Source organism: Scomber scombrus, chromosome 6, assembly GCF_963691925.1.
Source record: "Scomber scombrus chromosome 6, fScoSco1.1, whole genome shotgun sequence".
NCBI classification, from domain to species: domain Eukaryota; kingdom Metazoa; phylum Chordata; class Actinopteri; order Scombriformes; family Scombridae; genus Scomber; species Scomber scombrus.
This window is the reverse complement of record NC_084975.1, coordinates 4,690,777-4,717,838: the sequence shown is the minus strand read 5'-3', so window position 1 is coordinate 4,717,838 and position 27,062 is coordinate 4,690,777. Positions and strand designations below refer to the sequence as shown.

General features: G+C 37.0%; 1 protein-coding gene across 1 annotated transcript in view; it reads left to right on the top strand.

The window, feature by feature from the left end:
• The window catches only part of LOC133982158 (F-actin-capping protein subunit alpha-2), a 30,215-nt gene extending 15,437 nt beyond the window's left edge, over positions 1-14,778 (top strand). The window contains exons 2-10 of the mRNA XM_062421092.1: positions 2,501-2,564; positions 5,222-5,273; positions 7,292-7,355; positions 9,047-9,253; positions 10,828-10,907; positions 12,091-12,169; positions 12,262-12,333; positions 12,682-12,744; positions 13,500-14,778. Coding sequence (XP_062277076.1) covers positions 2,501-2,564; positions 5,222-5,273; positions 7,292-7,355; positions 9,047-9,253; positions 10,828-10,907; positions 12,091-12,169; positions 12,262-12,333; positions 12,682-12,744; positions 13,500-13,640 — 822 coding nt within the window. The 3' untranslated portion in view covers positions 13,641-14,778. The remainder of the gene's footprint in view (positions 1-2,500; positions 2,565-5,221; positions 5,274-7,291; positions 7,356-9,046; positions 9,254-10,827; positions 10,908-12,090; positions 12,170-12,261; positions 12,334-12,681; positions 12,745-13,499) is intronic.
• Positions 14,779-27,062: the final 12,284 nt, after the last annotated feature.

The window sequence follows — 27,062 nt, the reverse complement described above, 5'->3', positions numbered from 1 at the left end:
TTCAAATTAAAATGATATAAAACAGAGAAAAAAGTCAGGAAAATACTCAACTTTGAAGAGCTCGGACTGGAATTTATGCTCAGTTCATTTTCTTTTCATCAACTAATGAATCAGATCATCTTTTCTTTCAACGCTAGTTTTTCGCTTTGTCCAACGACGTCTTTTCAGCAAAGACACTCGAGGCGTGGTTAGAAAAATAACATCTTGTTTTCAAATGTGTCTGTGGTACGAAACCGCAGCAGGTGACATACTTACAGCTAGATTTTCTCTCCTTTTTCATTTTTGATCCTTAGTTTGAAGTTAACATGAGTGGCATACAGACCTATGAGTTGTTTTTAATATAGCAAAATCCGTCAGATCAGATTTGACGGCAGAGAAACAGCTGAATGAGGTGTATCTTCCTGTAGAGCTGGTGAGCTACTTGGCTACACGTTTCCTAAAATAATGACAAAAAATGGCAACAAGTGCAAATTTTCAGAAATGTTTTAACCCTCCTGTTGCTCTAGGGTCAATTTTGATTCAAAAATGAGGTATACTTTCATTTAAATGAGGCTTATTGACTGTAATTTCCAAAAATATGCGTAAATATTAAACACAATGTGGTAATAAGTTGGTATGAAGTTGCCTAAAAAGGTCTACGACAGAATTGGGTCATAATTTATACCTTATGCTTTATAAAGAGTCAAACCAAACCAGGTCAATTTGGACCAGCATTAACTAAAAAAATTAGGATTTTGGCCATAATTTGCAAACAAATATGTGTAAAACCTGTGGAAATAAGTTGAATGAAGTTGGCTAAAAAGGTCGAACAAAGAATTGGGTGATAATTTATAGCTTATGCTTTAAAAAGAGTCAATTTTGACCTGGAAGAACAAAAGTTGCATGGTCGATAGGAAGACAACAGCAGGGTGAAGACAGAAATAGAGGCTGAATCAGTGAAGTGAAACAAAATAGTAATTTAGTTTAATTATGAGGCAACATCAGGGCTTTTTCCCTCCCTGAACAGGCCTTTCTACATCAGTCTATAGTCCCCAAACTGGGTCAATATTGATCTGGGGCGGGTTTTTGTCCATAATTTTTAAAAAACAACAACAACCCAAATGAAGTTTTGGCAAAGAAGGTCAATTTGACAACAGCTTCAACTCACTACTACCTCCACCACTGAGGCTAAAAAGTCACATTTAACTGTCTAACATGTCAGGGTGTTACAGTCTCCTTCCTTTTTTTTTTTAGCCCTAACACGAGTCTATGGTTTAGATTTAAGAAGCTTCTGGTTTCTACTCAGCACAGTCATGCAGGTAACTCATCAGTTATCTGCTGTCAGGCCTCTGGAGGGTCTGTGTGTTTACACTGCAGCAGCTCCGTGTAATGAGGGAGACCCGATGCAAATGACTCTTCCCACGGGGATTTCACATCACACAAACACAATTTTCCACAAGCTGATTAACAAAGCGTGTGTGTGTGTGTGTGTGTATGTGTGCTGTACGCTGTCTATTGTGTTATAAATGTTAGATAGCTCAACATAAGTGGGTCATGATGATCTCACGACAGCGTATTAGACTAATGCAGATATACTTTGATGTTGACACACATGTAGCTCCCCGTGTGTGCCTTCCTTTCTCTCAGCATCGCTCATTAGCAGCAACAACAACAACAAAAAATCAATCTGCAGCTCTGCACGAATGCCAGAGCACTTGTATGCACACACACACTCTGCTAATAAGGGCTCGTGGGACACACACAAACACACATTAACACACACACACTCATGCATGTATGAACACCTTCCCTTATACATCAGCTTGTGAGACTAAAGGGACCCCACTAGTGGTAGAGAGAGGTAGGAAGATACAGAGATAGAGAGAGAGCGAGTGTATGTATATGTGTGTGTGTGTGTGTGTGTGTGTACTAGAGTCCTCAGCACATTTTTATCTCCTTATATGGTCGCGAACTATGCGGGGGGAGGGAGGGAGGGGCTGTCGTCTCGCTGTCAGTTTGACATGTGACCTGGAAACAGGAAGTGTTTCGGGTACGGCAGCAGATGAGAAGAGAAGTGAGGAAGGGGAAAAATGAGTGCTCAGATGTGCTGCGTGCGCTAAGACTGTTTTTTTAAAAAGAGTCTCTCTGACGGCTTCACCACACCCTTCACACCAGTGACACAGTAACATTACACCCTCTGTTGGCCATATGGCGTATATGATATATAAATAAATGTATATCTCCAGTGTTTACATGAAGTTGATGCACTCATAGTGAGTTATTAACACTTAAAAAGGAGTCAAAACTTAAATTTCATAGCAAAAAAGGGTTAAAAAAAGTCAATAAAAATGAAAAACAAGCTTAAAAATACATAATTAAAAGTAATGAATATGCTGGAGAGAAGTTTTTGGAAGTGTGTGTGATGTTACTTTACGATAGTCCTACTGGATTTATGTGTGACCAGCGACCTCCAGATTGACTTTGTACCTTTTTTTTTTCTTCTTCTTGTTTGCTGTTGCAGGTACGCATAGCAGCTAACTTCGTCATCCACGCCCCACCAGGAGAGTTCAACGAAGTTTTCAATGGTGAGTCCTCCCCGTTTATTCTCCTCCTATATAAAGATCGATTAACATGATTTCCCTTTTAGATGTGATGCAGAGAAAGGTAACAGGTATTGGAAGAAATGGAGATGGTGTTTTAATCTGCTTTATTTATTTGTTTTTGCATGCTGGGACTTTAAAAATGGACACGATGGACCCCCGCTAAACCCAATCTACGAGTCCAGTTCTCTCTTATTTTAGTTTTGAATGATGATATCCAACATTTTACATTAGAGTAGATTAATCTGTCTGTTGTGTTCTTTCTGTCTGTGCATTTTGCATGTGTTTTTTAATCTGAAATAAACGCTACAAAACAAAGTTTAAAGAAAAAAAAGAATAATATAATGTATTGAATGATTGATTATAGCACATTAAAAGTGTTCAAATTGCCCCGTAATTACAAACACAGCCTTTTGTCTGGAGAAATAGACTTTTTAAAAAAGTTTGTTAATTAATAACAGCTTTGTGACTCTTAATATATGTACCAGATTTATCCTTTTAGAAGATTACAGTAATATTTGTAGGCACTTGAACACAGCGTGCTCTGGGTATTTTATCAATCAATCTTTATTTTTTATGGAGCCAAATCACAACAAAAGTCATCTGAAGGCCCTTTACACATACAGCAGGTCTAGACTGTATCCTCCTATGTTTGACGGGATTTTAACACTAAGCATTCAGATTAGTATTAAATCTGAATGCCCCCCGCCTTCTCTCAGTCGCTTGCAGCGACCTTGTCTCTGTGGCGCAATCGGTTAGCGCGTTCGGCTGTTAACCGAAAGGTTGGTGGTTCAAGCCCCCCCCCCATAAATATATAGAATACACTCTTAACAGCTTTCTTAAGGATTAATCAAACATTTATTAATGACTGACAGGGAATAAATGAATGTGAACTGTTGTAGAGACTAATTATGAGTCAGAATATGAACAGTATGTGAAGGGTTAATGAAGAGTTGGACATGAAAAGCTTTCTAAATCTCTCAAAATACTTTCAGTTCTGCCTGACTTTAGTGCCGTTAAATGGAGCATTAGACAGTTTACTCATCAAGGCACTTGTGTAACTATTAATGTTAATTAATAGCTGTACTCTATTTAATGTTACTAGTCACACATGTTGTTTCCTGTTATGAAATATGTTGTGAGAAAGTTTTATAGGGTTTTAAAATGACCTTTTTAAAGCTGAACCAAGAACTTATTTTGGTTACTGTAGGTGTATTGAAATAGTGTCACAGACAACTGCAGGTTTTTTAACCACACGAGGCTGTAAGTATGAAGGTGCTTCAGACTTATTCTAATTTATGCTTTGTGGTAGTAACATTTTTTTTAAACCTCCTTTTGACCCAGTTTTTTTTTTTTACATTTGAGAGCTGTTAAAATACCCTATACACATTTCTTTCAGCCCAATTTTCCTAATATGACTCACAATACACAAAAATCGAAATAAATGCATAATTTTTAAATTGTTGTGCAGCTGATGCACATTTTTATATATGCAAATGTACAAGTGTAATATGTGTTTATTTAAAAACACGATTCAAACATGGTGTATTCTACAAAATGTTCTCCTGCACCATAAAATACTGATTATGAATGTCTTATAATCAAACAGAAGGATTAATCAAACATTTATTAATGACTGATGGGGGGATTTATGAATATGAACTGGTGTAGAGACTAATTATGAGTCAGAATATGAACAGTATGTAAGGGTTTGATAATACCACTAGGTGGAGCCAGAGTCAAAGTTATTAAAAAGTGACTTAAAGAGAAGATGCATGAACTTTTTCTATCTATAGTTATTTTAAATTGTCTTGAAATAAAGACTATAATTGTCTCCCAGTTTTCCACCAGTTGCTGAGATGGGAAAACACTCCTGTTGACGTGTTTATATTTATTTATTTATTTATATTCTACAGCTGTGGTCATGAAGACAGAAAAAATGAGACTGTGATGTTTGGGTCAAATTGGAGCTCACCCTGCAGCTCCAGTGTTGACACCACGCTGTCAGAGTAGTGCCTCTTGAGAGAGAGAGACATAGTGTGTGTGTGTGTGTGTGTGTGTGTGTGTGTGTGTGTGTGTGTGTGTGTGTGTGTGTGTGTGTGTGTGTGTGTGTGTGTGTGTGTGTGTGTGTGTGTGTGTGTGTTTTGGCATCGTTAAAGCCTCGTCCTGCTCCTGATAAATGTCGTCACCTCAGAGGATCACCGGGGGCCTGTCTGCCTCTTATCACAACCTGACAGCTGCACACACACACACACACACGAAAACACACACTTAAACACAGTCACCCCCCCCCCCCCCTCTATTGCCACTTTGTCCCCTTTCATCTCTCTGTGATTTTACAGCCGTTTTTTCCACGCAGCTAATTCACCATGTCTGCTTCAGTCCTGCCGGCATAAAGACTGACTGCAGGCGTCGTCATCTTTTGTGTGTCATGCGTCTAATCTGCTCTCTACCTGTCTCTCTCTCTCTCTCTCTCTCTCTCTCTCTCTCTCTCTCTCTCTCTCTCTCTCTCTCTCTCTCTCTCTCTCTCTCTCTCTCTCTCTCTCTCTCTCTCTCTCTCTCTCTCTCTCTCTCTGTCGCCTCTCTGTCTCCTCTCTTCCTCCTCTCCTCAATAATAAACTGGCAATTTTCTTCCTCCTCAGATGTGCGATTGCTGCTCAACAATGACAATCTTCTCAGGGAAGGTGCAGCGCAGTAAGTCTCTCCCTCTCGTTCTCTTTTCTGGTCATGAAATTTAAGGGTTTAAAATGTGGAAAGAAGAAGAGAATGCCACTGCCACCCTATGAATAATGTATTATACTGTATAGTTAGCAGGGCAATATTACCTCACTTATTAGATTGAAATGGAATGAATAGGGATTTAACCCTTGCATACCATTCAGGGGTCAGATTTGACCCATTTTTTACATCTGAGAGCTGTAAAAACACCATATACAAATTTTCCTATAGGAGGACTTTTGCTAATGTGACCCTAAATATACTAAAATGGAAATAAAATACATAATTTGTTCATTGTTTGTGTAGCTGATACCCATTTCTGTTTTATGCAGATGTCCAAATTTGACCTAAAATTAAAAAAAATTGATGTTGAAGTCTTTCCAAATCTATAAAAATTGTTATCTTGGATCATAAAATAATGATAAATAAATAGAATACACTTCATTAAGGATTAATCAAACTTTTATTAATGACAGATGAATGAGAATTAGCATAGAGACTTAATTATGAGTCAGATTATGAACAGTATGTGAGGGTTAAATGATTTATATTGTGTCTAAAAACAACATTTGCATTGTCATATGTTTATTAAAAGACTGAATTATTACTATAATTGTTCCCCCCCTCTCCATACTGGCCATGCAGAGACCACTTTAACATGATTCAAAAGAAAGTATAAGACTACTTCAGCGAATAAGAAGCAGTCTGAAGCCTCTTTTATGTTATTTTGAAGGCAAGAAATGTTGCTTCTAAGTCACAATGGGAATATTACTCATTTGGACCTTGTAACATTTCTGCAGCATGTCAGCGTAGTTTCTATCTAAATTGAATGCCGTTAGATTAATGGAGAAAAAACCCCCCACAAGGTTAAACATGCACACATATTTATTTATTATCTCAGTCTTCATCTCTTTTGCACAAAGAAGTTAAAAGTCATTAGTTGTGTGAACGAGACAGTTTTAAGTTGATTGATATAATTCCAATGTAATACTATAAGACTTTGAAGCTTTGTGTTACCACTGTAATAATATGACTAGCGCTGTCTCCTTGCCAAATATCACATTAGCATCTTTACAATTGCTGAAGATTCGTATTAGTTTTGACTGAACTTATGAATAAATAATATTTGTCCTTATCGCTTACACTGGAATCACATTAAAGGAGCAGTGTGTAGAATTTAATGGCATCTAATATATTCATAAGTATGTTTTAATTAATGTAAAATCACCTGAAAATAAGAATGGTAGTGTTTTTCTTACCTAATAATGAGCCATTTATTATAATAATTAGAATAATAATGCATTTCATTTATAGCTGCCTTTCAAAGTTTACTTTATTTTGGTCATTAAACTCAAATACAAATGTATAAATTAAGTAAATAAACAGATTTTCATGTTTTCTTCATCTCCCTTAGAAACAGTGACAAATAACACCTACTCTTTTTTACATTAGTCTTTTGAATGGATCCCAGTGTACATAACAAACAAACAACATAATAGGCTGTAATAATAGTAATAGTAATAGGCTATATACGTGCATATATAATAATACAGTGAAAATATACACATATTTCCTTATATATGCATGATTATATATCACCAAAAGCACCAAGGTTCCTTATACATAATGAAATCCTCAGAGAAACCATACAAACACACAGCTCCATCTTCAAGAGAAAAATGGTTTCGCTTTATATCTAAAAAGATAGCGGATCCTTTCCGATGGAGCCCAGAACAAACAAAATACTGGCTCTTGAAAGGGTCTTCCACATTGTTTTTTGTGAGTTTTGTGGCCACCATAGATGCTTAGAATGAGGGGGGGTTAGAATGAGGGGTCGCAATATGCAACCTCACCTCTAGATACCACTAAATCCTACACACTGGTCCTGGAATAAGGGATCTCTGCAGGGCAAGAAAGGAAAGAAAAAAATGGTTTGAGTTGAAAACAAAATGTGTAAAATACAAACTAACTGTTCTGTCTCTTTTTTCCTGCAGTGCATTTGCACAGTACAACTTGGACCAGTTTACTCCGGTGAAAATCGATGGCTATGAAGAACAGGTGAGGTTCATGCTCTGTCTGTTTCCTGTCCAAACCCATTCAGCACGTTTTCCTCCAGTTATCAGATATCACATGAGAATTGAGTCCATTTATAGTATGTTATTTTATATTGTGATGTTCAATGAGTAGTTTTGAAATAGCAGTAACAATATTTAGAGAAAGAAAAGTGTTATTGAAGCTGAGAAAATCATGGTTTTATCACAATAACAGTTTAATTATAAGGTGTTGAATCATGGTTTTATGAGAGTGGAGAAAAGGGAAGAGCTTATAGTGTTTGCAGTTCACTACTTCAGCAGTAGTGCAAGAATACAACAATGAAACAAAAGTAAAAGTTGTAAAAGCAATTAAGCCATTGCAGCTTACCTGAAATTCAACCAACAGATCAAAACCAAGGAGAAGTATGTGTGCTCTCCTGAGACCTGAGCTTTTGTCTGGTATGCATTTTTAATTTCTCCTAGATATTTGGCATTAGTAGGACCAGATAAGTACAAAAATAAGCATCGTCTTTGAACAGGAAGTAGTAGAAAAAAAGGTCCTCATATGGGGGACAGTGGGTTTATTTTACTGTATAACAACTTATTCAGTTCTCAGTGTAAAAACACATTCACCTTCCCTTTGCATGAACCATAATAAATAGTCAGTGTCATCAAATGAGTACTTCCAGATAAGCGGTGTTGTAACTTGTTCATATCGCTAAAATTGGTCACATTTGTATCAAACTACAAACATTATTAAGCATAAATAAACAAGTTTTCAACCATAAAAGTTTCAACTTTTGTCAGGTTTTTACATTGCAATGACATTTTCCTACCACTAGGTGGCACAAACGAGTGTTAACGAATGAGGGCAACAGGTCAAAGTTAAGCAGAATGAAGTATAAAGTGCAGAAAACCCCAAATTTAATGTCCCCGTTATGAGGATGCAGGGTAGGAAGTAAAAAAAAATAAATAATAAAAAGCAGCTGGAAAAATGGAAATAAGAGCCAATAAGATAACCAGCATCATAAAAGAGGCACGAGTGCAGAGAAAACAACAGGCTCATTCAGTTTTTATTATTATTACACTAATATTATGCTATCATGGGCATTACAGTAGAGAGACAGAGAGAGGAGGGGGGGGGATTGGATGAAAGGATCAAATAAGTCCCTTCATTCTCCTTCTGCATCCTCGGGGAAAAAATTACAGTAGATCACAAACACCTCTTTATTTTAATATCACTGCCTGCGAGTTCCTGTGAAGGTTTAACGAGTGGTTGAATGAATGCGGTGTTGTGTGTTAGTGTTAGTAATGATTGCAATGTCTTATGTAAAGATGTCATCATGTCCCCGTGTTCCCACACCACGGGTTGAAATTCCCCCGTCTGATACCCAGCAGGCTTTACTGAGTGCAGAGGTGGAAGACGGATGACGGAAAGTTCAGGCTGACGTCTGTGTTCCTGTCTTTCCTTTGTCCTCTTTTCCAATTTCTTCTTTTGTTTTCTTGTTCTTCTTTCTCTCATTGCTTCACAAAATCTTGTTGGTCTATTTGTCTTACTTTTCTATGTATTTTTTTTATCTATCTTTTTATACTTTCTCTGTCTGTCTTCCTTCCTTCCTTCCTTGCTTTTATACCTTCTTTCCATCCCTATATCTCCTTTTATACTTCCTACACTTCTCTCATTCTTCTTCGCCCCTTCTTCTCTCTCCCTCGCAGGTCTTAATCACAGAGCATGGTGACCTCGGGAACGGCCGGGTCCTGGACCCCAAGAACAAGATCTCGTTCAAGTTCGACCACCTGAGGAAGGAGGCCAGCGACCCCCGGCCCCATGACGTCGAGGGCTCCCTGGAGGGCTGGAGGAGCGCCGTGGACTCGGCCGTCAGGGCCTACGTAAAGGAGCATTACCCCAACGGAGTCTGCACCGTACGTCCCGTCCCCCACTTCACATGAGAGCTGATGAACCCATGTTTAAAAGCACTTAAAGCAACACTTTACTCCAAAACTTCAAATGATATCATTATGTATTTATTTGTGCTGTGTTTGTTTAAAATAGATTGCCTGTTTACTGACAGAGTTTCCTTATCTCTAAAGATGGATAAATGTGATCTGATCGTTTAATTAAAAAAAAAGAAAGTGTAAAATGACACAGATAACTTGTTAAATTAGAATATGTAGTGTATTGTAGCTTAAACATTGCAAAGTTCAGGTAAAGCGAGGCTATGCTATACTTTGCTTTTATATTAAAAACGTTCTTTAATTGCAAAAATAAGAAGTTTGTCTAGATAGTAGTACTACAGTTAGACCTGTCATGATAACTACTTTAGTTGGACGATATATAGTCTCAGAAATAATCGTGATAAACAATATTATTGTCAATTATAGATCATTTTATACCACTGATATAATGATAATATAATAGCATAATGATGTAAGGAGCGGGTTGGGATTGGAGGAATGGAGGACACTACTCACTTAGCCAATGTGACATGAATAGCCTCTTAGCTGCTAATGTGGAGTGTGGCAATACTGGGGTCAAAGGTCATGTCCATGTATCATACGATAAGTCATGTCTCCATATATAGACACGATGATGTTTATAATGTTATTAATGTTATTTTACAATAATTCGGTAACCTGATTATTGTGACAAGCCTAACTGTATTCATATTTACCAGAATTTAAAGTTTTGCTTTCACCTATTAAAAATAGAAATGAACCGTCCCTTTAAGTGTGTCAAAGCTACAGGCTGGTTTATCACCTGTTAGTGGTGGTGTTAGTGTGGTTAGTAGCAAACTTTCTTCTTTAATTTTAGGACACTTGTTTCTGAGCTCCTATGTGACAAAGAGTCTACCACTGGTTACGTTTCCTTCAGCTAAATAATGAATACTCCTAACATACTAATGAGTGCTCCTCTGTAGTGGACACTGACCCAATGCTGCTCTACAGGATTTTAAACACCATCACAAATTATTCCCAGGACATGATTGGCTTAAAAATGGGATTATTATACAGAACCTCGGTGTACCAGTATTCATTATTTGTATGTATTTCTCTAATGTGGATGTGCACAAGTAATTGTTGTTATCCAGTAAAGGAATTCTGTTGTTGGACAGTAGAAAAATGGTTGCGGTTTCTTCTATAAAAGCTTCGGTTGTGCTTTCTAATATATTAATGCAATAAAAGTGAAAAGTAGAAACGCTTCAGACTGCTGTAGACACAAAAAGAAGAATTTGTTGTGCGGTTTGCCAAATTGCCTCCGAACATGTTGTGTGTGTTACTGTCTCTTTGGTCAGATTGTAAGGTCAGAATCAGCATAATTTCTTCCTTTTTTATATGTAATGTAGCCACAAACCACAGTCTCATTCAAATTGGTGCACGTCTACAGCAGTAAATTACAAGTAACAAAGCAGCCATTAGCTAGTAGAGGAATGTGAAGAAAGGAGAAAGCTCTTTGCACCTGAAATTAATAAGTGTTGTTCTTTCTTCTGTCTTTTTAGATTTACGGGAAAACCATCGACGGACATCAAACCATCATTGTGTGCATCGAGTGCCATCAGTTTCAACCAAAAAACTTCTGGTATGTTTGAGACGGTCCTTTAAATTCTCTGATAAATCTTTTTTGTTGTTGTTTTGTTTGAAGGGAAACACATTAGACACACAAAGCTGTTTTGTTGCTTCCAGACGAGCCTTTTCCAATTTTAGGACAAAATAAAGATGACAAGCAAGATTGTCGTCTTTACTTAAAAGCAAGATTTTTATTCTCTTTGAGAAAGAACAACAGGGCTTGTAGAAATCCCAGCGAGGCTTTTTCTAAATCAAACTTCATTTTAAAAAAGATGTTTAAATACTGAAAAAAGCCTTAAATGCTGTTTCATTTGTACAAGACGCTTCAAAGGCATTACATTAATTGGCACTTAACTCTGAGCGTTTGGGCTGTTGGGCCTCATAAGTGTTTCTGAGCTGTTTCTGATCGGGTTTATCTAATTGGATAAGAACCAATCCTCTTTGCTGGTGGGTTTTACTGGGCTTATGGGTTGATGGATGTAATGATCCCATAGCTCCAGCGGGCGACCGCCGCCCACAGGAACCCTAGAGGGCAATATCGTGAAACTGAAATTGACAGTAGCATCAATTTTCTCATCTACAGTTTTTTTTTTTTTTTCATTCAAGCTGAATAATGAAATAAAATAGGACTCGGACTCAGCTATTGTGATTATGTGACTTCACTTGGGGGGAACACAGTTGCATAATAATAATAATAAAGGAAAATATATTAATTTGAAATGTCTCCTCACCTCATCGCTTTAAAATAAGTAAACTGACATTCTTGGAAATATGACGAACTAGCCTACTCTCAGCTTATCTTATAAAAAGAAGACATAACTTCTTTGGATTACTAAAAAGTCTGATAACACATATACTGGCATTTAGATTAGTGCAAATTCAGTTATTATTTATTTGAATTATTACATCTTAACTGATGTCGCCTAAGGACATTCAAACAAGGAACCCCCGCAACACTTAACTATCTTCTGATCTTAAGATAACATCTAGTCCCGTCTTAGCTGTCAAAAGTGTGGTGAGGATTCGACTTCCTGAAGCAGACATGAAACGTTTACATTTCGTCAACTATGAATGGGGACGTGTCTTGAAAGCAACTCTTAAGTTTCCTGCAAACTCCCCTAATTTCTGTCTGACGCTGTCATAAAAGATGTAATGAGCTATTAAAGTCTGAGTTTCCCCTCTTCTCCTCTCCACAGGAATGGACGCTGGAGGTCAGAATGGAAATTTACAATCTCTCCCTCCACCACTCAAGTGGCAGGAATCATGAAAATCCAGGTATTCAAGTTTAAATCTTTCAGGTCGAGTTTGGGATTTCTTTGCGTGCACAGCTTTTTTTATTAAAAGCTTCAACTTTCTCATCTCTCCAGGTTCATTACTATGAGGATGGCAACGTTCAACTGGTGAGCCACAAAGAGGTCCAGGAGTCCATGTCAATTTCTGTGAGTATTAATGTGCACACAGACATTAATGTGCTTAGAAACTACAAATATAAGCTGCAGGAGTTAGCAAAATACTATTAAAACCACTCATCTAAGACACGGCTAATAACATCTTATATATTAAACATTGTTCTGTTTATTTGTGATGATTGCACCACTATAATCAAATCCGCTCTAAATGTGGTTTTACCTCTTAAAAATGTTTTTCCCTGACTGAGAACTCTCCGGAGATTTGCTTTTTACTAATTATGTGCAGTGTGGAGGTGTTAATGTTGTGTATTCTGTGAAGCACAACATTTTTTCCCCCCTTTAAAAATAAATTATCTCTATCTTTTCATCTTCTTTCAGAATGAGGCTTCAACTGCAAAGGAGTTTGCTAAGATCATGGAGGCTGCAGAGAACGACTATCAAGTACGTAATAATCTGAAGTGCATATTTTGCATTCAGTGTGCTGATAATAGGCTGTTTGTTGCCAAGGAAACGAACTATCACCTTTAAAATTGTGGTTTTTAACTTGTATGTGTGTACAGGAAGAGAGATGAGGAAAACAAGACTGTTTACAGTCAGCTTTTCAGCACTTGTTATGACTTTAAATAAACTTTCACTTAATAAGCTATTGAGAGGGAAAGTTTTTTAGGGGGATAAAGATATGCAGTGTGCAAAGAAAAAATAAGATGTCACCAAGAGCTCACGTTGTTACTCCTCTTGTCAGGAATCGGTGATGAAATCTTTTACTTTCACACCGCAAAACCCTTCAGCACAGACTTTTCCTCAAAGTCTTGGGCTTTGCACGGATAGAAAGCTGAGTCATGCTGATGAATGTGAATGTTGTATTTTTTATCGAGAAATCTGCTCATGCAAAGAAATGCAAGACCTTATGAAGGCCTTCTTTGAGTGTACAAAGCTCGAGGGAAACACTGTCGTACATAAGTTATGGTTTAAAAAGAAATCTGTACTACTTCTGAGAATTTATGGATATTTGCAGCCTCTGTATGTCGTCCAATAAATGTCTAAGTTTTAGCATCTGAAAAACAAATTAATAAATCTTGAAGCAGAAAAAAAAGAGTTAGTTTTAGTTGCAAAATCTCAAAGTAACTTTAAGTGATCTAAATTAACTTTAAATATATTCTTACCTCCTTTCCTCTTCTCTGTTTTTTCCCTTCCAGACGGCCATCAACGAGAATTACCAGACCATGTCGGACACTACCTTCAAAGCCTTACGCCGCCAGCTTCCTGTGACACGCACCAAGATCGATTGGAACAAGATCCTGAGCTACAAGATCGGCAAGGAGATGCAGAACGCTTAAAAAAAGAAATTACAACAAAAAAAAAGAAAACCAACGGAGAACATAAAGACACCCCACCCCTCCCCAATCCTTCGCCCCCACCCCCCCCCCCCACCCCCTCAAAACAACGTTGCATGACTGGATAGTTGTATCGTCTTTGTACAAAAATTAGAGAAACGGGGACAAAGAAAGGTTTGGTCTCACAGCAAGATGTCAAATTAACACATTGGATGTCTACTTTTGTTGATGTTTTTTTTTTTTTTTTATACAGACACGGTTAACTCTTCTATATATTAAATATATGGTGATAATGATAATCATATTTGGGAAAATATAACTTTTGAGGAAATATAACGAGACATAGGAAAAGAGGGCGGACACTTATGTATGCAAAAAGAGAAGAAAAACAAAACACACCCTTATAAAATATCACGTGTGCAATATTTATTGTGTCAGTGAGACCACGCCTTTTGTTTGACCTGCTGAACAAAAAAAAAACGGTTGAGTTTGAAATGATGGGTAAACAAATCATACTTGGGAGATATTCTGTCTGCATTTACAAAAAGAGCTCAGATGTTTTGTCTGGAAGAAGAAAAGTCTCCCTTCACTTTTACGATTTACAACCCCCCCCCCTCCACCCATATGTTTAACAACAACAAAAAAAGAGAAGTTCTTTGTCTTCATTGACTGGTATCTTTGGCACAAGCAGTCACACCCACTGTCAGCCACTCAATGTTCTTGTTCCCTTTTTATTTTGGTACTTCCCTCACCGTTCTGTCCTGTATGTGAGATCTCAAAGCTCGCAAAGCGCTCCTGGCTAAATTTTTTGCCTTTTTTGACTTGACATTTGTCCAAACTCTCACTCTCGGTGCAGAGAGTTCAGCGACCACTTAACAAGCTTAATTAACAAGTCATCAATCGCTAAGTAATGTGCATAATGTCCAATTTACAATAAAATCCAAACGTATCACTTTCTCCTCCAGTGCTTATTTTTATTAAAAAAAACAAAAAAACAGAACCTGACTGTATTATATAACAAGGCACATTGTAATATATACCTGTATGAAACATCCTGTCTGTCAGTTGGTGATTTATTTCCATGAGATTAATTGTAATTCAGTCACAATTATGTTGCATTAAATAACAAATTTTCTATTCACTGAGTCACTCATACTTTCTGACACCATTTACAGTGATGTAGAGATGGAGGAATTAAAACCAAACTCAAGGTTTAGTATGAAAAGCCCATATAAGATGACGTTTTTTGAGATCCGATGCATAATTGAATATAAATGAATTCGTTAGACATGACTGTACAATATCGCACTAGTCCTTACATATATATTCCATTGTGCTAACATCAACAATTAAATTATAACATTGCCTGGATGTTAGAGACTCTAAAGACTCATGAAGCACTTTTTGGGAACCAATTAATAGGATTATATTTTACACTTTCAGTCTGAGACAGTATAATAATAACTGTCATTCTCCAGTAAGAAAAACATCTGTCCCTGTATAATTAGCAAGTTGCACGCATTAAAAATTAAAATGGTAAAGATGAGAAATGGTTACTTATGAGGTTTGGTGTGTGGTTTTAAGTATTCATATAAATTAAATTGGGTGTTTTGAGTCAAACGATGATGAGAGCTCTTGGGCATATGCTGGGAATATACATTTGGGGTTTGAATAAAGATGAAGTCATAATGGCATTACTTTTAAAATAAGTCATGCTTTAGTTATTGTGTCATAAAATCCAACTAATGCAATATAATGTACAATGTCCATTTGATACACCGACCTTACTGTGGATCAGATTTGAGTTGTCTAAAAGTATTATAATATTAAACTAGAGTAAGATCTTAGATAATAGATCTAAGCTTATAGTTAAATGACATGTCAGGGCTTTTTTATGCAAACATTTTAGATTTATTTAAATAGAATAAAAAAACATATTTCATTCTCTGATGCAATAACATCTAATCCAAGGGTAATATCTTTCAACACAGTACAAACAACATTATTAATCCCACTAGGGGCAATTTGTTAGGAGCAGCTCGTTATTCGCACACGCAACACAAGAATATACAAACAAACAAATAAATAATACAGTATAAAAGACACAAAAGGAATAAAACAAATCAGCAGGGAGCTTTATTTTGAATAAAAATCAATTAATAAGATCGATTGATAAACACAATAAAAAAAAGATAAAGTATTCACCAACAATGACTATGGAGCATGTCTGTGTGATGTTACATTTACACAGATGTATGTAACAGATACACAGATGTATCAAAATAATGAGATACTAATAAGTCATAAGATAAGTCATTATTTTGAGATTCTCAGTCACTATTTTGAGACAGTTTCTCATTATTTTGAGATTCTCAGTCACTATTTTGAGACAGTTTCTCATTATTTTGAGATTTTAAGTAATTATTTTGAGATAAGTAATTATTTTGAGACAGTTTCTCATTATTTTGAGATTGTAAGTCATTATTTTCAGATTCTAAGTCATTATTTTCAGATTCTAAGTCATTTTGAGATACTGAGTCATTACTTTGAGATATTAAGTCATTATTTTGAGATTGTAAGTCATTATTTTGAGATTCTCAGTCACTATTTTGAGACAGTTTCTCATTATTTTGAGATTTTAAGTAATTATTTTGAGATAAGTAATTATTTTGAGACAGTTTCTCATTATTTTGAGATTGTAAGTCATTATTTTCAGATTCTAAGTCATTATTTTCAGATTCTAAGTCATTTTGAGATACTGAGTCATTACTTTGAGATATTAAGTCATTATTTTGAGATTCTAAGTCATTATCTTTGAGATATTAAGTCATTATTTTGAGATATTAAGTCATTATTTTGAGATATTAAGTCATTATTTTGACATATTAAATCCTTATTTTGAGATAGTTTCTCATAATAATGACTTACATAATTTGTTTTTTTACCACATTGGCAGAAATTGGCTTCCATAGTATTGAGTGTGTGTTGGTTGAACTGGTCTTTAACTAAAGGGTAAAACAGCGACACCTGGAGGCGGTTGCAGCGAACTGCAGCGTAGCGAGCCGGTGGTGGCTAACTGTGGAGCTAACATTAGCAGCCTGCTCAGTCTGCAGACACGTCTACAGACACTCTGCTGCTGCTGCTCAATACTACACACATGTTCAACTCCTGCTGGAAGAAATGCTAGCTACGAATAAGGATTTATCTGGCTTTCACAAATACACAAATTAAGGTAAGCTTTCCCTCTGTCTCTCGCACACACACATTGCTTTTACCGACCGCTGCCATTCACAGAGCCTCCACTTTTAAAAGAAAAAAAAGAGAAAGTTTTGTACCGATAGCCAGCTCGCAGTTAGCTGCAGTTAGCTGGCAGTCAGGCAGGATAAGTGGCTCACTTTTATTTTTAACCAAGTTTTTACAAATGGGAAATCTTCATGTGTAAAAAAATGCACAATAGAGCATCAATCAATTAATCGAGGATGTTGCCATTTAATTAGTTTACCAAGACAAGCTCAAGACAGCAGAGTGGTGTTATTATTGTTATGATTATTATTATTATAAATGAGTCTCCATCATGAGTCAGTGCAATATCACTTATATGGTACTCAGGAGTTTTACAATGTCATTTATGTCCAGGTGTTATTATTACGCCATGCTGTTGTGTCTAGTTTACCACAAGCTTTCTCTTCTCTATTACTGAGCTGCAATGGTAAGTGAACGCATCATTTAGTGACTTAAAGCAAGTAGACTACTCACTCATACCTCAAAGTTAGCCTTTATATGGACCTAAAAAGTGTTTACCTCTTTTTGGTTAGTTGGCATTATAAGTGTCTCCTTGTTTTTTTTTTCTTTTTTTGCTCTCAGTAGCCAATGATGAGTCTCCTGTGACTGTGTGCTGAGCAGCAGATGGAAGAATGTGCTCTTTCAGAAAGCCAGCTGGCTGGAACTAGAGAGGGCAGGAGAGCCTTTAGGCACACATAAGCTGGTTGGAGAGTCTTATAGTGGTGTGAGTGAGTGAGTGTATGAGTTGAATCTGAAAAAAAAGCATTGGGCATCTGTGAGGTTTATGTGTCGGGCATTGGTGGAAAGTAACTTTTATTCTCAAATAGTGTATTTAAGTAGAATTTTGAGGTGTTTGTGCTTTACTTGAGTGTTTCCATATGATGCTACGTTATACTTCCACTCTACTACATTTCAATAGGACATATTGTACTTTTCCACTCCACTGCATTCATTTGATAGCTTTAGTGATTTTACAGATGGAGATTTGACACAATGGATAATATGACAAGCTTTTAAAATACATTGTTAAAGATGAACAATGATGTCAGACAAAAAGCAGTGTGTAGTCAGGCTCACATTTCAGATGTCTATGAGTTGTTAACAGCTCCACCTAATAGTGATTTTTCCCTCTAAACTTCTCACATGCTTTAATTTCAATAAATGATCCAATATTTCAGCAAAAATCAAAGATTAGAGGAAAAAGTCAAAATGCCTGAAAAGACATTTGTGTATCAGAACTTTGTTTTTCTTATTTCTCTCCCATTAATCATCTCACCACCCCTCACATTTATCTGCTGACCCTTTGGAGTGACCTGACCCCTAGGTTGGGAACCACTGGACTAAACTAGTTAACTGTATATAAAGTAGTGTAAACTAGCTCCACCTCCAGCAGCTACAACAGTAACATGCTGCTCTAACACTGATGTTTTACTATTAATAATCTAATGTTACTAAATAGTGAATTTACATCAGTTGCCTTGTTTTATTTACAACTTCTTGGCATTTAAACAAACCATAACGATAGTAGTTATACTTCAATACTTTAAGTACATTCTGCTGATAATATTTGTGTACTATAAATATGATTCTAATGCAGGACTTTAACATGTAGTAGAGTATTTTTACATTGCAGTCTTGTAAAGTAAAGGATGTGAATACTTCTTCCACCACTGGTGTTAGGTTGAATTTGGCACTAGTGCTGCTAACTGTCTTGTCACTTCTTGCACAGAAATGTGTTAATGTAAGAGAGTGTATGCTTATGAAGTGGTAGGCTGCCAAACACCAGACCTTCAAAAGAAGTCTGTAAAATCATGGAAAAAGATTTAGACCTTTTCCAGTTCTTCAAAACTTATTAGAAATCATTCTTAAACCTAATAAGCCTACGTGTATTATCATTAGTCATTTTTTGGCCAATGACTAAACTCGGTATGGGAAAAAGTTCAAATGGAAAATATTACAGCTGCACTGATTACTCAATTATTTGATTAGTTGGCAACTGTTAAATTGATCAGGAGGGAAAATCATTAGTTTTTGAGTCACAGATAAAAAAAAGGTTCAAATTCTCTGAATCCAGCTTATTCAATGTGAATATTTTCTGTTTAAAAAAAAACAACTTCTTTAAAACCAAGCTAAATATCTTTGGGTTGTGGACTATTCAGGACAAAGGATGACAACAAATATATAGTGTTTTATATAGTTTACAGTGTCATCAGCCATTATTTCTTCTGAACTTTATGGTGAAAAACAAACTTCCTCTTTTTATAGCAAGTTTTATATAAGCAAATTGTCCTAATTTATGCACCGTAAAGCTCTGAAAACAAAAACAAAAACAGGATGTCTCTCAGAAACCCAAATAAGGACTTTTAGTGGTTAGATTTCTTTTTTTTTTTGAGGGGGTTAATAACTGTTGAGTCAAAATTTCTTTATCATATACATCAACAGACAAGTTTCTTAGTCTAATGACACTTTTTGATACTAAAGTTATGGCAGATTTTGCGCTAAAAAATGGTATAATTTGTAATTTAGATGGAGAGATACTTCATTTATTCATACTTGTCACGTTGCAGAGATAGAGTACAGTTTTTGACCTTAGTTATGAACAGTTGCTCATCTACTTTTGCACCTCAACTTGACCCAGTGTTACAACCCCTGAACTGAGAGTAATGTGTCACACTGATAACGCACTTTCACTTCCTCTTCCACAGTAACACCACTATATAGGGGTTTAGTCTTAGTTCTCCTTTTCCCCTTCACCAGGAACACATTTAAAATATGAACTGCGGGATTCCCCCCCCTCTCAAAACTACATCAGCCACTTTCTCTTAACACACTTTCTCCGCTATTACATTTGTCATTCTCTGCATGCTCCAGAGACCTCGCCTGGTCTTGTTGTATCCTCCTTAGGTGCCACAAACAATAGCTTTCATAACAGCAGGGGAGTTTACATATCTCCCTTGGGGAAATAAAGCAAGACTTGTGTCTATGTTGTGTGGCTTCTCTGCGTTGATTAAAATATTGCACCTATTGTTGTTGAAAGAATTTGTGTCCTCTTAAATTTGATTTCTTACCATGTGATTGTTGAATATCAGTTTATAACATGGGTTGTCTGAATTGGATCTGTTTATGAAAGGCTGAATTTGGGCAGGAGTAGTCAAAGCACTAGTACGTACAATGGGTTAAATACAGAGACTGAGTCTCACTATACAACTGTATGTTTGATAAATAAAAAGTAGTTCTTTATAAATCTGACATCTGAAACAACTTCTACCTGTGACCTTTGACCAATTCATGAGTTTTGATATTCATATTAGGACCCAGAGTCGGATCATGTTTCTTTCATCTAAGAAACATAACCAAACTTTTGACAGGTATATCTAGAAATGAAATGGAGATGCAAATACGCTCCTTTATCTCATCACATCTCTTTTTTTACCCATCTGAACACATCTTCTTTACACCGCCTACACACCTTTCCAAAAATGCTGCTGCTAAGCTCTTCACTTGATCCAACAGATTGTCACACATCACACCCGTTTTATCCTCACTGCACTGGCTTCTTGTTCATTGTAGAGTTCATTTTAACACCTTTCATGGCCAGGCTCGGCAGTATATCGCAGATCCTCTACTCAGGGTTTTCTAAGTGTACCTTGGACTAGGGCTGGGCAATTAATTGAAAAATAATCGAAACCGACATTTAGAAACTCTAATCGACTTAATCTTGCTCATGTCAATTAATCGTGGCGTTCACTGTTGCCATGACAGTAAAGGTTGCTTATCTTTTAAGGAATTTGAAAACTTGTCTCTCCAGTCGATGGCCCCATAGCTTTGGACAAGTCTCCCAATAAGCTTGAGGTCCTTGGATACTGTGGACTCATTTAACCCTTAAACAGGCAGCAGTGTAAAATGAGATATGAAAAATAAAATCCTAGTTATCTTATGTGCACCAAGCGAAACATTTCCATAAATATATATTTTAAATATTTTGTATATTTTGAATTTTTATGAGTTGTATCTCCTCCAAGATACGTTGTCCCTACTAAGTTATAAAAACTGGTCATAATGGTAAACTTCATGCTTCATACGATTAAGAGAAGTGATACATTCTTGCTTTCTCTGGTCATTAATATCACACTAGTTTCTAAACAGAGTTTTATCATTTCTACCAAAGTATAAGCCTACCACAAGCTTCAGTTCTACCAATCTGGTCCTACCAATTCATGGCACATACAATTGAACAAAAAAGTCTATCTCCTGGTGCTGTGCCTGTTTAAGGGTTAAAAAGCAGCTAAAAACCATCTGTTCAGATAGTCATTCACTTTGTTTGTGGAATTCCATGTTTTTGTATTTGACACCAATGTCTGTTCCCTTTGCATATTTGATCTGGTGTCTTTATTTCTATTTATCTTGATTTGATATAATTGTAGTTCATTTTGAACATGAAGCACTTTGTGACTGTTGTCTGTGAAAGGTGCTATATAAATAAACTTTACTTCCGTACTTCTTTTAGCCTAAGATTCTGCATACAAATGATTGTTCAGTGTGAGTTGTTGCATTGACCTTTCATGAGGTCAATTCCCCAACTCCCTAAATACAGAAATCTTGGCTTGCTGCAGTATTTTGCTTTAACCATTAACTTCCCAATGTATATGTTTCAGTTGCCAGTCAGTAAACACATTGATTTTTACAACTCTGTCAAGGAGAGTGGTTTTTATGAAGGTATGTGGAAAGATCAGTTTCCATAGCAATGGCATAGAAAAACAGCAGGGTGGAGGTCCCCTTTCTCAAAATGCAACACATCTTGTGGCTGCAGGGTATTCTTGTGAATTTAGACTACTATTTGCTTTTTTTTGTATCTTTTATGAATTTGACAAGCTATTACTGAAACCTGACATTTACTCTTGATGTTTCAGATAGCTGACTGTACACTCAGTGGAAATTTAATTAGTTACATCTTTCTAATACTCGGTTTGACCCCCTATTTGCACCCATAACCGCCTGAAGTGTGCAATACAGGCATGAATTTAATAAAGTGTTGGAAACAGTCCTCAGAGATTCATAATGACGTCACACAGTTGCTCCCAATTTGTTGGAAGCGCGTCCCAAAGGACTGAGCTCTGGTGACTGCAGGGGCCGTCGGAGTACTATCAACTGATTGTCATTTTCGTTGAAACTGGTTGAAATCATGTACGCTTTGTGACATGATGCGTGGCTGTGAAGCATAGGTGTCCAAACTCTTCCATAAAGGACCACATGGCTGCAGGTTTTCATTCCAACAAAGTAGGAGCACACCAGGCTCGACTCATTTATTCAATTGATCTCAGTCTTCAAACAGTTGATTGGTCGAATCGTGTACTATTGATCGGTTGGAACAAAAACCAGCTGGCACAAGACCCTTTATGGTCTAGTTTGGACATACTTGCCATAAAGGGATGCACATGGTTAGGAATAATACTCAGGTACAGAAGGCTTTCACGGTTATAAGATGCTTAACTGGTATTAAGGGGTCAAATGTGTGTCAAGAAAACATTCCCCATGTCATCACACCAACACTATGAGCCTGAACTGTTGACACTAGTGCTGCATGGTTAATCTAATCGCAATTGCAAAATTGTAATCGCTATGTCAGCTTGTGCAATTATATAACCACAAAAGACTACGATTTAAGTAATTTAAAAAAAGGTCAGAGTCAGCTGCTATCGTGCTATCACAACAGATAATGGCACCAACACTGTTAAAGCTGTGGAGATTACAAAATAGACTTGGTGACAGTGTTGGACATAGTCTTTACCTTGCTCTAAGTTAGATTGGTTTGATATATTTTTAACACTATGTATTAGCTTGCATTCTCAAGAAAAAAATATTTATTAAAGGAATATAACATTAAGAAACCAGTGGTGATATAACCAATATAGTATTAACAGGGCTAACAGTAATATAACCATGGTTAACCATAACCATAACCATATAACCATGCTTATATTACCACTGTTTTCTTAATGCTTAAATGGTATTAAGGGGTCGAATGTGTATCAAGAAAATATTCCCCACACCATCACACCATCACTATGAGCCAGAACTGTTGACACAAGGCAAGATGGATCCATGGATTCAGGTGTAAGCCAAATTTTGCCACTACAATCTGCACGTCACAGCAGTATTTGAGAGGAGTTTTTCCAGTCTTTTACCGTCTGTTTTTAGTGAGCTTGCTGTAGCCTCAGTGTCATGTTCTTAGCTCAAAGGACTTTAGGACCTGGTGAGGTTTTTCTGCTGCTGTTTCCCATTCTTTTTCAAGTTTCAACGTGTTATGTGTGTGTTCAGAGATGCTCTTTTGCAAGTTGCTGTTGTAATGCATGGCTACTTACTGTCGCCTTCCTGTCAGCTTGAGGCACTCTCACCAGTCTCCTCTAATGTTTTTTGTTTTTTTGCACCATTCTCTGTAAACTAGAGACTGTTGTGCATGAAATCATGTGTGACATCAGCAGTTTCTGAGATACCCAAACTAATTTATCTGTTTCTCAGTTTTTCACAAAGTCACTTTGGTCACATTTCTTGCCCATTCTGATGTTTTAGTCTGAACAATAACTGAACCTCTAACCCGTGTCTGCATACTTTTATGCATTGCGTTTCTGTTACATGATTGGCTGATTACATGTTGGCATTAAAAGATTTAGCTTGTGATTTTCTATATTTTTCTTAATGTCAACAAATCTATTGTGTAGAGCCAAACCAACAATCAACTGATCCAACTTAGAAGTATTGTTTGTGTATACAAAGCCTGATATATCTTATTCCTCTGTGCCGTAGACCTCCGCTGTTCTCAAAAAACAATTAAAAACACATTAATGTGCCACAACGCTATACTGGGTGACACGTTGTTAGTTCCTGTAGACGGTGGCTACTGTAGCTTGTTTAGAAACGGCTTTCAAAGAGTAAAAATAGTGAGTAACTCGCCCCTGTGTATGCACAGAAATGCAGTCCAATCTACACAACAGATGAGACACAACAGCAGAGAATAAATGGTATCAGTAGTAAAAAGCATGAAAAAAACCAAGACAAAGAATAAAAGGCAATGATAAAATACAAGGCAATATCAAAACATATGCCCAAATGTCAGACATAAAACAGAATGAAATGAAAGAATAAATAAATAAAAGATTATAAAAAAACCTTCAAAAGCACACAAAGGTCATTGAAAACATGCAAGTCTTGAGTTTTGTTTTACAAGTATCAATGGAGGGTGAATACTTCGAAAAGCGTAAGACTATTTAAAAGCATCACTACTGCAAATTCCCTATCTCCCTCTCACACTAATAGAAGAACTGTATAAAAAGAAACTGGAAATGATCTCAGACATCAGTCTGGTAAAAGCAGGACATCTGCAAACATTCTGTGAATACAGCATGATGTACTGGAGGTGTTAAAATGTTTAATTTAAGCTCACACTGGACTGACTTCACCTCGCTGTGTGTTTAAAAAGTTCTTAAAGGTAGAATTTGCACAGTCATCAAATGCAATTTGCCAATGTTGATATTGATTAGATTCAGCTATTCATCTCCATCCTGTATGCTTACAGCGCAGACTGTGTGTATTGTTTAAATGATCATCCATCTAGCTAACTCTCACACCAGCATTTGTATCTATTTTCAGTACTTTACAAGATTACATTGAAATTGCAGTGAGCAGGTTGACCTAAGTTGAGCTTGAAAGAAACACAACCCCAGTCATAATTGTGCAGGACGCTAAGCTCAACAGTAAGCGGTTTGTGGCACAGTTGCCAAAAATAATTGTTTCTGGTCTCTGGGATTGGCATCATCATTTTTTGTACAGTCGTAAGAATCAGAAGGTCAACATGTAAAGGGAGATTTATGGAGCATTTTGTGGTACTGTATCAACTCCTTGTAGCCCTTAGTGGCCATTTAAGCTGTGCTGAAATTGAAGAAGTGGCCTATTAAGCATCTTCATGTCTTTGTGGAGAATGCTGGCAAACTCTGCCTTGAAGACCCCTGATAATAACTTACATCTGGGTTCAGACAGATTCTGCAGGGCATTTTTTCCCCAAGCTTCATATTCCACAGAGAATGAATTCATGCATCAGAAATAAAATCTCTTTGAGGTTAGGACTCATCCTAAACACTTCTTTACTGCAATAAGATTTGAATATAGTCAGTCAGGGATGGAGCAGTAAAGCTTATGCTAAGGTTTTTCCCCATCTCTGGAAGCAAGCCACAATCTTGTAAAATACACAAGGTAGGAATAAAGTTTGAAAAGGTACTGGCATGTTTTTTGACCCAATGCAGTAAGAACATCTCAATATAGCTCAATAAATAGTTTAACGCAAATCCAATCCAAATAAAGTTGCAGAACAAAAGTTGGATTTCAATACGTAGAAACTCTCTGAATTGGCCGGATGGTGTGACACACAGTCAGACACAGCACACATTCACCACAAAGCCAGATCAGACTGGCCAGGAACCTTTATTTAGAACCTGTGCACTGCTTTAGTAACATGAGCTCAGCCAGAAATGTTTGCCCTACCTTTTTGACGGGGGCAGACTACACTGCCCTGCCCTGCCTGGAAAAAAAAAAAAGTCCACAATTGCAGTCTGTTTTTTGTCTTGTTGACTTTCTGTCTGCTTTCAATCAGCTGTACCCAGTGAGAACAGAAAGCCTGGATTACCCTTTAAACTTTTGCACCTTGAAGCACCCAAAGTGGTAATTCAAGGCAAACACCCTGAACCCCTCACAGCTGGCTCTATAATATCTGACTTGCAATGCCAGTTGGGGTTCTGGCCAAGTGAGGGAAAGGTCATGGCTGCTACGAAGGCACACTGACCGTACAAAGCATCAGAGAATCTGCTATAGTGAAGTACAATGATGAGGTGAATCCAGGTAGAATCCATTATCCCATATAGATCCACCTTACTAGTTCTATATCAGTCATGAAAGATGAGAGGTAAGTTAGTAACAGCCAGGAGTCTTGGACAATTGGAGAAAGACTTTTTAAAACTATGGCAAAGTGCAAAAGGGTCTATAGCTCAGCAAGAGCACCAGTGTCCATCTTATTGTGTTGGATTAGATTTAATTTATGATGTTTTGTCGTTTTTATACTGTTATGACGTCGGATGTCTGTTAAACATGGTCAAAGGTCCAAAACAGGAGGTGCATGTAAATATGCCTCTCAAAAGTTGAAAGGTAGGCGTCAGTGTGCTCTGAATGCTTGTTTGCAAGGTTACCCCTATTTCCTCTTTGTGCAGATTGTTTGCACATGCCCATAAAAGTCCTTCCTGTCCGTCCTATAGCCTTTGTCATGAGGTTGTTCACATCGTCCACTAAGTCTTTACTCTCTATGAAGTCTGCCAAGTTGAACCTTACGGAACAGAACAGATTTGGCTCATCTGAAGGGGGGTCTTACAATGACAGGAGCTAAAACGACCTGTTTCAAACAGATGACGAAAGGAGGGCCTGCATCAACGGCCATTGTAAGATCAATAAGGAGTTTCTTGACCTGTAAACCATCCCAAAAATATTCCACCGGAGCCCCAGAATAATACAGAACTGTAAATGTCCATGATACATCCCGCTTTAAAATTGAATGCCTTGTGGAGAAAACAGACCCCTCAACCATGATCACATTACGGTCAACAAGTGTTTCACAAGGTTAACGTGCAGTAGATCTTGGTCTGATCAGCAGTGCAAAAAACTAATCTCTGTTTACAGGACATAGTGGGTGATAAAACAGTCTTGGTGTTAAACAGCTACTCATTTAAAACACAGAAGGCTTTCAGAGGATGATGACTTGCTACCATATTGGCGAGCAATCTGGCTCTAGGCCGTACATCTTACACCAAACATTGTCTCTGTGGCCATTTTCCTATGGGACTTAGGGCAGAGGTGCTGATTAAAGTCTATTCTTCATGTAATAAGGAATTCATTATTACTATAAGGTTGGCTGACTAATAAAAGTAGAAGCTGAGTAGTTTTACCACAAAAGTACATAGAACATCAGGTTCTGACTTCAGGGATTAAAATGAAAACAAATTCCTCTTCAATAGTTGCTTGCATGCCAAAAAGATGAGTTAATTCAACAAGCCACAGTCAGAAGTTGCTAACATGAAGCAGGTGGTTATTTCCTCACCCTCTGTT